Here is a 14,904-nt window from a genome sequence, read left to right on the forward strand (position 1 = left end):
GAGTTTGCCAAAGTATGAATTCAAAAGGGAAGGGGGGGGGTATGCCAAAGTATATATCAGGGGCGGTGGGGGCCGGGTTAGACAGTTATTTTTTGCACTCCTTGGCTTACAAAGTTATTTGAGAAAACTTTGTAAGACCACAGTAAATTAAGAATTAAAATGACATAGGATATGGCTAAAGGTTCCACTACAATAAGGCAGTGAAGAAGGCTGAAAACAGCAGTGTTACTAGGCCTAGAAAAGAATTAGCTTAATCAGAAACAATGAGATCAAAGGTTGGCAGCAAAAAAAAAAAAAAAAAATCTTGAGAATGCAGTGGACTCAATGGAAGAGAAAACACAAAGGGGAAAAATTGATAGAGGGAAATATGGGGCCAAAGATTTAGAGATAAACTGAACTCAACTGTGCAAACATGAAACAATGGACCGAATATTAGAACAGAGAGCTGTGTGGCTGTGGTTTGACTATATTAGAACTGGCTGAAAGGTAACAGAGAATCTAGCTTAGTTCTATTTAATCCAACATTTAACAATGCTCAGAAAATCACAATGCAAGTGCCAGATTTTGTTTTCCAAATTTCCAGTGCTAACCTAATTACTACTAATCTAGTTAGCATTCAGAACTTAAAAACAGTAGTAGTTCCCAACAAAGTAAAAGACAGCAGTTAACAGTTGCAGGCAGGAGACAAAGGTCAAAGCCACAGTGGATACAGCTCTTTATGTAATGGCTACACCAAGAATTACTTTGTGAATTTAACCACACAGAAAACCTTCCTTTTCTCGTGGGAAAGACAGTTAACAAAAGGCACAGGGAAACCTCATGAATGGAGAACCACTGCTCTCTGAAGCATTTCCACCAGGAAAACAAAATAAAAACTATAAAATGTACTCAGAAACCATGCACCAAAAGCAAGAGCCAGATGCTTCGTATCCCCAAGCACAAAACTGAACGAAGTAAGTTACCTCTAATAAAAAAGCTTCAGGGGCTGGGTATGGTAATGTATACCTTTAAAAACAAAATTAGGAACAGCAAAATGGCTCAGCAGGTAAAGGCACTTGCTACATAAGCCTCGGAACCTGAGTCTGATGCCCTCATCCTGTGGTTCTCAACCTGTGGTTCGAGACCCCTTTGAGGGTCAAATGATCCTTTCACAGGGATCACTTAAGAACAATGGAGAAGACAGATATTTACACTGCAATTCATGAAAGTACCAAAATTACAGTTAGGAAGTAGCAACAAAAACAATTTTATGGTTGGGGATCACTACAATATGAGGAACTGTATTAAAGGGTTGTAGCATTAGGAAGGTTGAGAACCACTGCCCTAACCTCACATAGAAGTAGGAGAGGACTAAGTCTACAAAGGTGTTCTTTACCTTCACATATGTACCATGGCAAAAGCTTTCTACAACAATGAATAAACACACATATATACATACATACATAATTTCAAAAAACTTTTAAACATGACTAAAATTACTAAAGAGGTAAAGGTCTAGAAATTACAGAAGACAACATGCAAATAAGACAATAAGGTGGGTTTGTAAAGATCTAATAGGATTTTTAAAAATGAAAGATTTTCTTTCAATGTTAGGAACGTGTTGGGCACATAGAACTTTTTCAAACAGTGAGACTAGAGCTGCTGGCTGTTTTCAGCTGGGCCTGAGGCAGTCATGATGGGCTCTGCAGTGCTGGGACCTCCGTCCAGTGTTTACACGTCTTACGTTAAGAAGGTTTAGTTGTAGAGCTTAACTGAAGACCACCATACGTATGTCACTCAGTGCTTTGTATGTAAGGACTCGGGTGAGGACATGCTGGATTTCATCCCCAGCAATGAGAGCTCAGAGCTTCTGCCCTTTACTCAGCTGCAGGGACTCAATAGAACAGTCCATGGCAGTCACACCAGGGCAGCGTCACTCCTCACCCCTGCACTCAGTTTGAACTCTACTTTTGCACTTTGCAGTTTATTTCTAAAGTTCTCGGGTTCTCTGTTTGAAAACAGTAATAGCAAATTTATAAAATTCTCACACGTAGTGCCAAAAATAAATAATTATTATGACCCAGGTATCTTCCTTAGGTTGTTTCTACCGACTGAAATCTTTCTCAAAGAGCGCATTTTCTTTAAGCCATTCTAATTAGAGATTCATTAAGTAGGTGCTGGAACAAAGTTATTCCTTATAAAATCCAGCAGCAGCTCCAGTTGGGACAAGCAGAGGAGGAAGCAGTGGTGAGACCTGAGTGAGAACTGTGTCCAACTTTCTGATGGGAGAACCTCACACTACCCAAGGCTCCTGGGAGTCTACATTGCTGCTCTGAATCTTATCTTTTCAGCCTGTCTTTATAAGGAGATGTCAGAATGATGGGGAAATAAAAGATTGCTGTTCTGTTTATAACTGACAGCAGTGTTTTTACTGCTTCTTTACAATCAAAGAAAACGAAGCAACATTAGCCGCTTCGTTGAAAATCAACCTCAAAATAGTTTAGAAAACAGCCAGTCGGAAATTGAGCCATCACGTTGTCTTTTCTTTTCTTACATTGTGGAGACAAGACAAATGTTCACATCTTGTGAACTGTTAAACTCTTTCACAATCTTGAGTCTTTCCTCAGACTTTGTGCTTCCATCGAGTCGCCGGTAATCAAGACCTGAAGCCATACAGTACTGCTGCAGCACATCCAACAGCTGTAGAGAAGAAAGGCAGACGCACAGTCTCTGGTCACAAGTTCTGTCCAATCACTGAGGTGATGGTTAGCGAGCACTGACCATTGGGATCACCATTTCTTTCTTCTATGTAATAAGCGATAGATATGGAGTCCTGGTGTCATCTGTGGGAGACTGATTCCCTGGTATGTGCCAGGCCTAGCCTCTATTGCCAGAACCGAAAAATAAATACTTTCCCTCCCTTTTAACCCATGTATTTCTTTCTGTTATTCTAAAACAGACAATCTTTTCTTTTTAGCAAGTGTTTCTTTAAAAACAACAAACTGAAACCAGATAAAAAGAAAATCATTGGTCAAATAACTTATTTAGACCATTTTTTAATTTATGTCATTTTCTAAACTCTAAAAATCCTAAATATCTCAAAAGAACATCAACAGAAAATACAGCTTTACCTTTGAGTTTCATAGGATGGTGGCACCTCTGTCTAATTTCACATATGTGTGTGTGTGTGTGTGTGTGTGTGTGTGTGTGCGCGCGCGCGCGCTCGCGCCTGTGCTCGCTAGAAAGGTCTGAGTTGCTTCCCTTACCACAATATGCTCTGTGGATGAGGAGAAAGAGACAGTAATCTGCTACTTCCCTGTGCTTAGTGCCTAGGGACCCAGGTGAACTAAGCAAGAACACTGTGGATGGAACTCACCTTGGTGGAAAAGGAGAAGAGAAGAACCTTATCTCTGTGCTTCCTAAAATGATTCAGAAGCTGATCGAGGACCTGGGAAGGAACACAGGGTATCAGTGGGCCAGTACCAACTACAAAATTAAATGTTCAGAAAACACTGGAGACTTCCTGAAAGTGTTCTACACAACACTAACTGCAACTGTCTCTGCTAACTCCCTTCATATATTCAAAATTAACAAGTACACTACTTATCACACCAAATACTATTCATCATCCTTTTGTCAGTAAGGAGGTAAGGCTCCCAAAGCCTGGTTCATCTCATCTGGTTCTACTAAAATGGAGCACTTCAGATGATGGATTAATTTAATTTTCAGAATACACTTTTACACCCACAGTTATGTTAAGACTAAATTAGCAAAACCTGCCTTGTAGCAAGTTAATGGCTTTCTAGACAGACAGTAGGCAATGCTCACAGTTCCTTTTCTGCAGGTTCTGAGAGACCTGATGCTCACCTCTGAGGCACAGATCTCTTCTCACTCTCTTCTCTTTGTTTATTTACAGACAGCCCTGACTTCCAGATATGATTTTGACCTCAAACTGCCCTCATACTCAGTTCTTTGGAGAGAAAGCAACAGTCCAAAGACTACACAATAAAAGCTGTTGTTTTTAAGCAGACATTCCCACATTGGGAAGACAGAAAACCATGAAAAGGCAATCCACAGAGGGGAGAGGAATTTTCTGTACCAAGTTTTACTGAACTTGGTACACAAACAATGTTTTGAAGGAAACAACTTCTTGGATAATAAACATATAAGCAAAAAATATACTCAATACAACAATCTCTTAATAGTTTACCTGGAAAGGACTTCCTTCAAATTTGAGTCTTATCCTCGATCTTTGAAAAAACATGCTTTGGAAGTTCTTTAAAAATCTACTTAGATGGTGAGTAAAAATGTCACAGCCTGGGGAAATATTTTAATATCTGGACAACATATAAACTTTTATTTGCATTTAGTTTTATTTTTCAATGAGTACCAGATTTTATGCATGACATGCATTTTAATTTTATATTATATATGACTGATGCTTTTAATTGATAGACTTTTTTTAAGGTTTTCAGAACTGAGTATAATTATAGAAATCTCCCACATACCACTCCTCATCTCTCTTTTTGCAATAGTGGGCATTAATCCTTAGCCTGTGCATGCCAGACAAACGCTCTACTTCTGAGCTATCTATCCCCATATTGCCGCCTATTAATGTTTATATAAAGCTAATGCTATTAAGATATGATTATCATTACTATTTATGAGGTATCCATACAACTGATTAGGAACACTGGGCTGTTACTGCTAACAGGAGTCTGGCTTGTGGTAGAGTTCACTCATTTTGTTTACAGTTTTGAATTCTGATGAATGGATCATGACGTTTTCACATCAAAGCATCATAAAAAACGTTACTGCTTACAAGTCCCTGACACTTTACCTAGGTGCCTTTCTTCTCCCAGAACCCCTGATCTGTCTCCATAGTTTTTCCTTCTCCAGAGGGTCACACGGATGGACTCACATAGCAGCACAGCATGTATTTTCTCCAGGCTAGCTTCTTTAATTTAGCAATGCACACTTAAGAGTTCTCCAAGCGTTCTACTATTTTCTATTTTTTTGAGAGAAGGTCTCACTGTGTAGCCATGACTGGCCTGTAACTTGCTATGTAGACCGTGCTGCCTTTTAACTAAATGAGATACACTTGCCTCTGCTTCTGCCTCTGCCTCCAGAGTAAAGGGATTAAAAGCATGTACCATCACATCTCATTCAATTTTTATTGTTAAAAACCATTCCATTTTGTACCACAGTTAATCCATTTGCCCCTTGAAGGACATCTTAATTGCTTCTAAGCTTTGAAAATTATGAATAAATTTATGTGGGGCTCATATGTGGGCATTCACTAAATTTATCTCTTAGATAAATAATAAATAATGTGACTAATGGATAACGATAAAAATATTTCATTTTCTTATTTTAAATATCAAACACATTTTAAAAACGATGTAACTGACATTACTGCAAGCGAAAGCTTTGACAAAAGTCACCATACTATTCTTCAGAGGGACCAACTCACTCTTCAGTTTCACCTGTGCTGAAAGACGGTCAGCAGCTCCTGGTGCTGCCAGTGGTCTGGACTCTGCTACCCTGACAGAACCTGTTTTCTACCTTATGCTTACAGGTACTTAGCAGCATCTCACCTTGCACTTCCTTGCCATCTGCACTTCTTTTTGTAGTAAGTTATCTGTTCAGATCCTTTCCGATTTTTAAGCTAGATTATCTCCTTTCTACTACTGAGTTTTAAGAACACTCTGTATACTTTGGATACCAATTCTTCATTATTTTTGGAAAAAAAAAACCAACTCACTAAATGAATGATCACACCAAAAGTTCAAAACTGACAATACATCAATGTGTGTTGTCGCTTTACTACTAAAGATTTCTACTTACTCTCCATAGCGTATGAGAGTCTACCTATGAATTTGAGAGTATTCACAGCAAAGAACTTTTAAAAATAAGTTTCTCAAATTAATCAGACAGGCCTAGAAAGATGAATGTGGTACCTTTTGGTCCCATAGCACTGAGCTGGGTTCCCTAGTCTTTCTTACTCTCTTAGTAAGTAGATTTGTGATATATCACCTAATGAATAAAAAAATTCTGAGCTAAGTGGGTACAACTTGTGGTTATTCCAATGACAGGTAAGGAGGTAAGTATCCAATTAACACCAAGCCAGGTCACTGCTGCAGCTCTAAGGTTACGACAGCAAACACAGGCCTATGAGTCTAGAGCCTCTGCAGTAGAAGCGGATACTGTAAATTCCAATTACATGTTGGAACTCCCAAAAGATACACAAATCAAGGATACAAGATCTCAACCTCATAGGCAGTAAGTCTATGATAAACCTATAGGCTGTATATCACTAAATCATATATATCACAGATAATGATGATAATTAAATATGTAAAAATGATCCTATAATACATATCCCCAGCTATTATTGTCAAGATCTGTTTGACTGGCAAAATCAGTTAGAAATTGCAAATCAGTGTTCTCCATAGAAACCAAGATGTCTACCCAGCTTCTAACAACCAAAATCAGAATAAAAATGAAATCTAATCATTATTTTAACTATACAGTGTAATTTCTAAAAATAGAGCTCTAAATGAATCTGGATTTTATATTGAAATTTTATAAAAAGCAAATTATTTTATTTTAATTACTTGGAATAAGTCATGATATTCTCATGAATACAAACTAATTGATCTTTACAAATAATTTTTAATGCAATCCTTTTTTACTACTTCGACCTATTTTGTTTCACTGAATTTCTAGGTTTTAAGCAACTAACCCACATTAAGCTTATCTAGATTAACTGCTAAAAATATTTCTAGATAAAACACTAATCGACTAGTTGGAATTACTTCCTTTTTATTCCCTTGGCCAAAAATAAAAAATCTTACCTTTTTCTTAATTATAGTAAAAGGGTGGGAATTGTGAACCCATAAATGAGGATTTTGATAGCTATTGAGGGATTAAACAAACTTCTTGGAGGAAGCCAGAGGGTATTAGCAGGTCACACGACTATGACAGATAATGTCCAGAGACCTAGGTCAGGGCTACAGAACATGGGCTGCGTTTTCACACCCTTCCTTTAGTAATGCATACCAAGAACAACATGGCCACAGGTCAGTTCCCCTGTGCAGATGTAAGAAATGTTGTTTTACTATTTAGGTAAGCAAACAAAAATATGAGGCAGAAGATTCAATCTAGATGTGAGAACAACAAACATTTTAAGTGTTCTTAAGTCCAATAAATAAGTAAAGAAAAGCTTTTACTATTAGGTAAGCAAACAAAAATATGAGGCAGAAGATTCAATCTAGATGTGAGAACAACAAACATTTTAAGTGTTCTTAAGTCCAATAAATAAGTAAAGAAAAGCTTAATACATGTTTGATGCAACTGCCACTGAAAACCATTGTGTGCTGGGATCATAAGCAGCACTCACAAACTCCGTCTTTTCTCACGGCTGGGGTGGCTGTCCTGATTAGCTGGTGTGCTTGCTGTATCCCTGCATAAATCTGATCTTTTGTGCAGTATCCCCGTCTATACACACACTGAAGGGAGAGTACATACCTTCATTTTCCCACTATATTTAGGGTCAGAAAGTGTTTCAAAGGCTGCATCTTTGCTCTTCTGAACAAAATCTGGGAATCTGGAAAATACCTGGTCACAAATCCTCTTTATAAGTGTTTCCTTAAGAGAAAGAAGAAAAATTTTCAATACATATTAAACCTGAAAAAAAACTTTATAAAAAAATTTCTATTTCTGGGAAACAGATATATAATCTGCCTTCTTTAAGTAAAATTAACAATTCAGAAAATCCTAAAGCTGTATGTTAAACATGTATGGTTTTGATGAATTCTTGATACTATGGATTAAGACATTATATCATTACTTCCTTAAGATTTCCAAAACAAGGAAACAAATATTCCTCAAAGAATAAATAATAGTGTCCAAGACTACTGTACCAGACTCTTAACAGATTTCAAAATTAGTTTAACCATACCGGCTACATCACAAGAAAATACTGTTAAACGAGAACAAACCTTACTACTGAGGTTGTGCTCTAGAGTAGGATACAGCCGCAGTTACCACAGCAAATGCGTCTACTAAGACTCAACTTGGAGAGGACTGAGTTTTGACAGTTTAGGAAACAGATTAAACAAATATAATTAAACATAGTATTAGTAGAATGGAATTGATTTATCAGCTATCCAAGTAATTATTCCAAAAAAATACAAGAAAATAAATAAACACTATTAGAGACATAAACAGCTATTACTTTAAGCTCAAGCTTTTCTGCCTGATTAAAAAGTGTACATGTTTCTTGATAATGTTTTATTTAAAAAATTAGTATTGATGTTGAAAATTGAACCCAGTATCTTGCACATGCACAGTGTTATGTCATTCAACTACTAAATTTTAAAATAAGCAAGTCAGAGTCCTCTTCGACCTAAAACACACTTAAGAGTATTTAGCTAAGACAATGAGAAGAACTAGAAAGAAGCTGTGTATAAAGAGCTGATTGACTGAAAGCTGATATATTGTAGAGATTGGAATATTACAGGTTCAGAAGTTAATCTATGTTGGTTGGGTGGAGTTTTAGCCCCATGTCCTTGCCCACTTCTATGTCAGAACTAATGCCCTGTGACTAACAGAATAATCCTTTGGAATACTAGTTTCTACCATTCCAAAAGCTAAGAATGTTGTAAGACAGCATCCTAGACCTACAGAAAAGCTTCCCCCATCTTGTTTTACCCATCTCTCTGATGTGCCCACCAATATATTTTTAAAACTTCTCTATTTCTCACTTTCTTCAGTAAACTAAAAACCTTCATAAAACCACTTCCATATTAAAATGGAAATTTGGTGTAATCTAAATCTCTGTTCCCAGGCTGTGGTCACTAAAATGACTCCAGAAGAAAGTATCTCTTACTCTCTTTTAGATGAGAACTACGATTTTTGTGTCAACAATACTGAATGGTATCTGTTTTATATCAACAGTGTCACAAAGACATGTAAAGTCAAACCTGATGCTTGGAGGTGCTAGCAGCCTGCAGCAGTGCAACATGGTTGGCGACTTTCTGAAGCACAGTCAGGTAACTAAGGCACAAGGTTCTCACTGTGTCACCCTGTGAGTTGGTCTGTAACAGAACGAACAGAAAACACAAACAAGACAAGCATTTAACAACATGGCTATCTGACCAATTATAAAATGCTTCACTTAGTACTTACTGTCTCATTACCTAAGACAGTAAAGGCCAAGTACTCAGAAGGCTCTCCATGAATCGCTGACCTAGAGTCACTCTTGGTGATGTAGTGACCATAATGTAGTGATGCTTATTCCATAAAAGGGGAGTCTCCATTCTATATGGGACCGTGACAGAAAGGCTGCCATTAAGGGGTTACTAGGTTCACACTAGAGGCACAGTGCTCTAAGGAACACTTTACTCTCTACTTATGCTGTTACAGTCTGGAAGAAATGAACATATTTTAGAGACACTTGTCTCTCAATCTATTGAAACAAAGGAGCACAAGAAAATGGGAATTTTCCCAGGAATCTCACACTGGGAGGAGGAAATGGCCACAGCCAGAAAGGGAACTTAACTTTCAGAAAAGAGATTTCATACAGTTCTAACAACTTGTCAAACCACCTCACAGACTGAAGCCCAGGCAATGATGAGTCAGTAGTGGGTGGAACTTCACTTTGACTGATACTGCTTCTTAGATGTACACTTTGATCTCACTTCTGGATCCTGAATATGGACTTGAGGAGTTTGTTGGACCTTTGTCTCTCCCCAATGTAGTTGAAGTGAATAATCTCCATTTTCTGCTTTCTACTTTTAATTTGTTTTTTTTTTTAATTGGATTACTGATGAGTGGGCAGATCTGACTTGTGGAACAGGTCGTGGGTCCCGAATCTGATAGCAAAACTAACTGGGAACAGAAATGACTAAAAACAGCAAAAGCACTTAGGTGGCATAACAAGCAATCTAGGTAAGTACATAGGGTCCCTGAAATCATCACAGATTTGGGACAGAAGAGGTTGTTTTGTTTTGTTTTGTTTTTAAGCAAGAAATATAAAGAACAGATAGAAAAACAAGTGACCTTTAGTCTCTAGAAGAGCATTTTGTTCTACTACCCAAATCTCTATTATATGGACACTGTGGCTAGGAGTCACATCTTCCCAGCAAGCAGTGATTAATTCTTATAAGCAGTGGTAAGAAATCTGTGAAAAGAAAAAAAAAGTTGTAAAGCATTTCTGCTAAGTTGTGTTTACATATGTGTATGTGTGTGATGCAGGCATCTATGTACCATGGCACGCATCTTTAGGCCAGAGGATAGCTTTTTTAAAAAAGATTTATTTATTTATTTACTATGCATATACTGTAGCTGTTTTCAGACACACCAGAAGAAGGCATCAGATCCCATTACAGATGGTTGTGAGCCACCAATGTGGTTGCTGGGAATTGAAACTCAGGACCTCTGGAAGAGCAGTCAGTGCTCTTAACCGCTGAGCCATCTCCCCAGCCCCAGAAGGTAACTTTAGAGCCAGGGTCTGCCTTCCATTACTGGATCACAAACACCCAGGATTCTCCGTCTGCACCCAGAACTTTTGAGGGAGTGGTGGGATCACAGAACCTGTTAATGCCTGTAACCTGGGTGGGTTCTGGGGATCAGAACTAAGCTGTTAGGCTTGGCCCCTTGATAACATAACTTCTAAAGTTAAAGAAAAGAAGTAAGGTGGTGTTGCTGACACAGAGTAAAAGTAGAGATGAATGGAAAATGCTTACCTTGTAGCAGCACTTTCTGCGCTTCTGGCCACTACCACAGGTACAAGGCTGAGAAGATGTGAGGATCAGAGCCACATCTTCTGTTTCTAACACTGTTTGGTAGACAGCTTTCTGGAAATCTGTCAAAGAAGAATATACCATCTGTACACAAAGGAAAAAACAGTTAATCAGATTCCTGTAGTGGTGAAAAAATCATCACAACAGCCACTGGATTTGACAAGGGCAACAGTGTCATCACCCACAATACCTCTGCGTATGGCTGCATGACAATTACTCCACCTCCTCACCCCACTTTATATTGTGCAGACTATCACCTCACCTTTAGATAAACCTTTTCATTTGTTCTTTTTTTCACTTAGAAGAAAAAAATTACATGGAAAACAAATAATGTGACTTCCTTAGACACTCTCAGAATGTCATGGGTCTCTGTAGATGTCTATCTGTGTATCATGCAAACAAATCACAATAAGGTAAAACAAAAGACTTAGAACATTAGTATAAATTACAAATGCTACTGAAATACTGAAAAACTGACAAAAACGCTAAAAAAACTTCATGTTACTTTAGCTTGTTGGTTTGAGTATCTTGCTATACATTCCTAAAATTAGTGAGGAAATAATTAAATCAATGTATGAAAAAGCAAACATAATTTGCTATCGTATGACCAAATTCAAGGATAAAGTATTATAACAAAACAATGCCACCAAGTATAAGGAACACAATTTTCCTCTTATTTCAGGCAGCACTAGAAATAAATAACATTCTTCTAGATATGTATGTAACCAGTGTCAAAATCATGTCTACAGTATATAATTACTCTTCGATGCTCAGTCCTGAATATAAAAGTATGTGAGAATAGCAGAACATAGAAGATGACAGTCAGTGACTAAATACTGTCAGTGTTCAACACTAACAATTACTAAGTGCTCCTTATGTGTTGTGCATTTCAGAACAACCATGTGAAGCCTGCCTGACATCATTGGTTCCACTTGACAAACAACACTGGTCTCAGTGGGCTACCCAACTGAGGAAACCTTTAACTGGGAGAGCCAGAGCCCAAGTTCTAAATCTTTAGGTGAAATTCTCTCTTGATATATTTTGTTAGTATTATTCCTACATAACAGATTGCATACACATGTACGTGTGCACACACCTCTGCATGCAACATTTTTAAAAGCATAGGTTCACAAAGTACTTCAACATATTTGCTTTAGATAAATATCAAAAGTCACATGTTATCAATTTTCTCAACCTTCACATCAGTACCAGCTTTTATTTTCAAACCTATTTTTACAAGGTATCCTAAGATAAAGTGCATTTGATACCATCACCACAGCATGAGTTAGATTTAGCTTATAATAGTTTATAGAATCTTTATTCTACTGCTGGAACTATTAAGAATCACAAAATTAAACATCAAGGAAATGAGAATTTGGTCTGGTCTTGTTTTCTAAGAAAGGGTTTCACTGTGTAGACCCGGCTGGCCTGGAACTCACTATGAAGACCAGGCTGGCCTGAACTCAGAGATCTGCTTGCCTCTGCCTTTTGGTGTTGATATTAAAAGTACAAGCAATTACACCTGGCTTAAGATGTGTGTTAGACACATGCTGTCATGGCTTGGATTCCAAAGGCCCACCCCACATAGGTCCACAAGCCAAAATCCAGCTCAATGGCCTTTGGCACCACTGGGACGTGGTGGAGCCTTTACAAGAAACTAAGGCCACTGAGATTGTGTCCCTGAAAGGGACACTGGGTTCCTGGCCCCTTCCTGTCTCTTTTCTTCTCCATAACACGGTGAGGTAAGAGCTTGTTCCACCATGTTTTCTTATAGATTACAGGTCCAAAGTATGTGGGTTGATGTCTATATGCAGGTGAAGGCAGGCACAAGGTAAGATGAGATTTGTGGAAAAAAAAAAAAAAAAAGGAGGGTGCAGAGTTTTTGAGTGGCGAGAGAGATAAGAGGAGGGAGAACCACCAAGATGGAGTAGAAGGAAAACCCAGATTTATGTGGCTTGCTATGAATATCTTACAAGGGATGGATTATTACAGGACAGTTTGTCTTATCTAGGTGAGGGTTTTATATCAATATCAATTGGTTCTAAGTGTATTGTGTGGATGTTTTGTGGGGTAAGAATCTACTGATATAAATCTGACTGATAAATTACAAGCTTTTAGTTTTGATTTTATTGGGTTACTGGAAATTGTGACTGAGCAGAGTCAACAAGAGAGCTATGAGATAGGCGGTCGTTGCATGGGGCTGGTGTGGCAGCGACCCACCATGGGAACTAGAAGGGCAGTCACTGATGGGGCTAGCCATGGCAGTGAGATCACCTCAGGGCCCAGAGGGTAGTCAGCAGTAGTATGGGATGGAAACTGGGAACTTAGCGAGTCAGATGAAGACACTTTGATAGCTCTGGGCCAGAGAATCTGCGAATCTGGCTGACTGAGATGAGAACACCCTGCTAATGCCATGTGGCCTGACAGTGCTGGTGAATAGCGTGGGATGGTTTTCCTTTATTTAATATTTACCAAAACACAAGGGACCACAGACTGAAACCTATGAAACCAAGGTAAACTTTTCCTCTTTGTAGTGATTTATCTCCAGAGTATGTTACAGCAATAGAAAGCTCTCAAACACATGTACTATTTTACAGAAGTAAGCCTAAAAACAAATGCAATGCTTTTCAGGGAAAAAAGTGAGAAGGAATTAACATACACAAATACAGTTCTCACCCGGTCTTCTTTCTTAGGCAGCTGCCCCTTGATAAGAGTCTTGGTACGCCTGAGAAAATAGCCAGACATCTTTTTGGCAAGTCTGTGCATGGCTTTTCGGCCAGTAGCAAGCTCTCTTTTTGTTGCTGTGTGTCTCTGGCCATGTTCCACTGGGTCAGAAAATTGCTTCTTGAAGTGAATCCTGCTACCTAAAAGTCCTGGCACAGCCCTGCACAAAGGCAGTAAGAAAACATTTAACAAAGTTACTAATTTATCTAAAAAGAAAAGCATTCAATTCTATTGCTTGTAAGGGATATTCAGTGGTTTAGTTAATAACAACAAAAACAAGACACAGGAAAACAGCATTCCTTCTTTATGACTGTTTATAACTGAAGATAATGAACTGGTAACTCAGCACTTATTTACTCTGGGGATCAACAATAACACGCTAAGACTTTCACAGAACTTCAAACCCAGAAACTTGCTTGGGAATGAGTATTTCTGTAAACAGTTAAGTGACCACTTTTTTTTGGGTAGGGGCTGTGATTTAAAGAACCAGCAATCAGAAAACAGGGGCAGCATTCAGCTAAACACTATCCTGGAAACGTCCACGCACTTCACTCACCAGTCCATGACACACCACAGCTCCTTCATGTTGTTCTGAAGGATAGTACCAGTGAGGCCAATGCGGACCTTACACTTCACAGCCTTCATAACTTCTGTAACTCGAGCGTTTGGATTCTTGATTCTATGAGCTTCATCTACAATAATAGCTGACCATTCCAAACTAAAGAGAAAAGGGTACGGATAGAAGGAAAAACCAGAACATTTCTTTACCTTAGACATTTACACAACATTTCTTCATTATATCCCTAACACCTTCATCCTTTGATGAGCCTACTGAGTTCTCATCTGGCTAAGTGACCCTAGGTCACAGAACACCACTGATAAATATAGAAAACATGAGAAATGAGGAAAGACATGATTTTGTAAGCCCCAATAAAATGTATATGATACTACTTTAGAGATCATGTTTGATAATGCTGGAAAAAAATTTAAACATCATTAAATGACAAAATTTGTCCTTTAAATAACAAGCCAGAAACAGACACATCAAAGAAGGAAACTTTACATTAAATTTGAATGAAGACCTTAGTATTTTATTTTGAAATTTGTAATATACACTGTTTACGAAGAAGGTTAGTAGTGATTGCTGTACATCAGTGGGAGTTTTTTTTTGTTTTTTTTTTTTCAGGAACATGCCAGAAATGCTTAAGAGCCAAACCCAGGATAAATGTCAAAAAGAACAGAAGCCAGTCTAATTAAAATATCAAAGCATCAAGAATAACAGTTAAATTGTGTGCAAAATATTGGATAAACATCGAGAACTTAAAGGGGGAAAAACAAACCATACATAAAAATGAACTTAAAATATATTACAAATCTAAATATTTAAAAAATA

The 14,904-nt window shown here is 37.9% G+C and overlaps 1 protein-coding gene across 2 annotated transcripts in view; it reads right to left on the bottom strand.

Moving 5' to 3' along the window:
• Positions 1–14,904, bottom strand: part of Ercc6l2 (ERCC excision repair 6 like 2) — a 94,346-nt gene that overhangs the window by 55,971 nt on the left and 23,471 nt on the right. The window contains exons 5-11 of one of the 2 annotated variants that reach the window (XM_032885275.1): positions 14,068–14,229; positions 13,464–13,671; positions 10,731–10,871; positions 8,967–9,080; positions 7,510–7,629; positions 3,356–3,427; positions 2,534–2,679 (exon numbers count right to left, since the gene is read on the bottom strand). In XM_032885275.1, coding sequence (XP_032741166.1) covers positions 2,534–2,679; positions 3,356–3,427; positions 7,510–7,629; positions 8,967–9,080; positions 10,731–10,871; positions 13,464–13,671; positions 14,068–14,229 — 963 coding nt within the window. Of the gene's footprint in view, positions 1–2,529; positions 2,680–3,355; positions 3,428–7,509; positions 7,630–8,966; positions 9,081–10,730; positions 10,872–13,463; positions 13,672–14,067; positions 14,230–14,904 lie in introns of those variants that run through there. The other variant, XM_032885276.1, reaches the window with a different exon arrangement.

The sequence above is a fragment of the Rattus rattus genome, chromosome 14 (genome assembly GCF_011064425.1).
Source record: "Rattus rattus isolate New Zealand chromosome 14, Rrattus_CSIRO_v1, whole genome shotgun sequence".
NCBI lineage: Eukaryota > Metazoa > Chordata > Mammalia > Rodentia > Muridae > Rattus > Rattus rattus.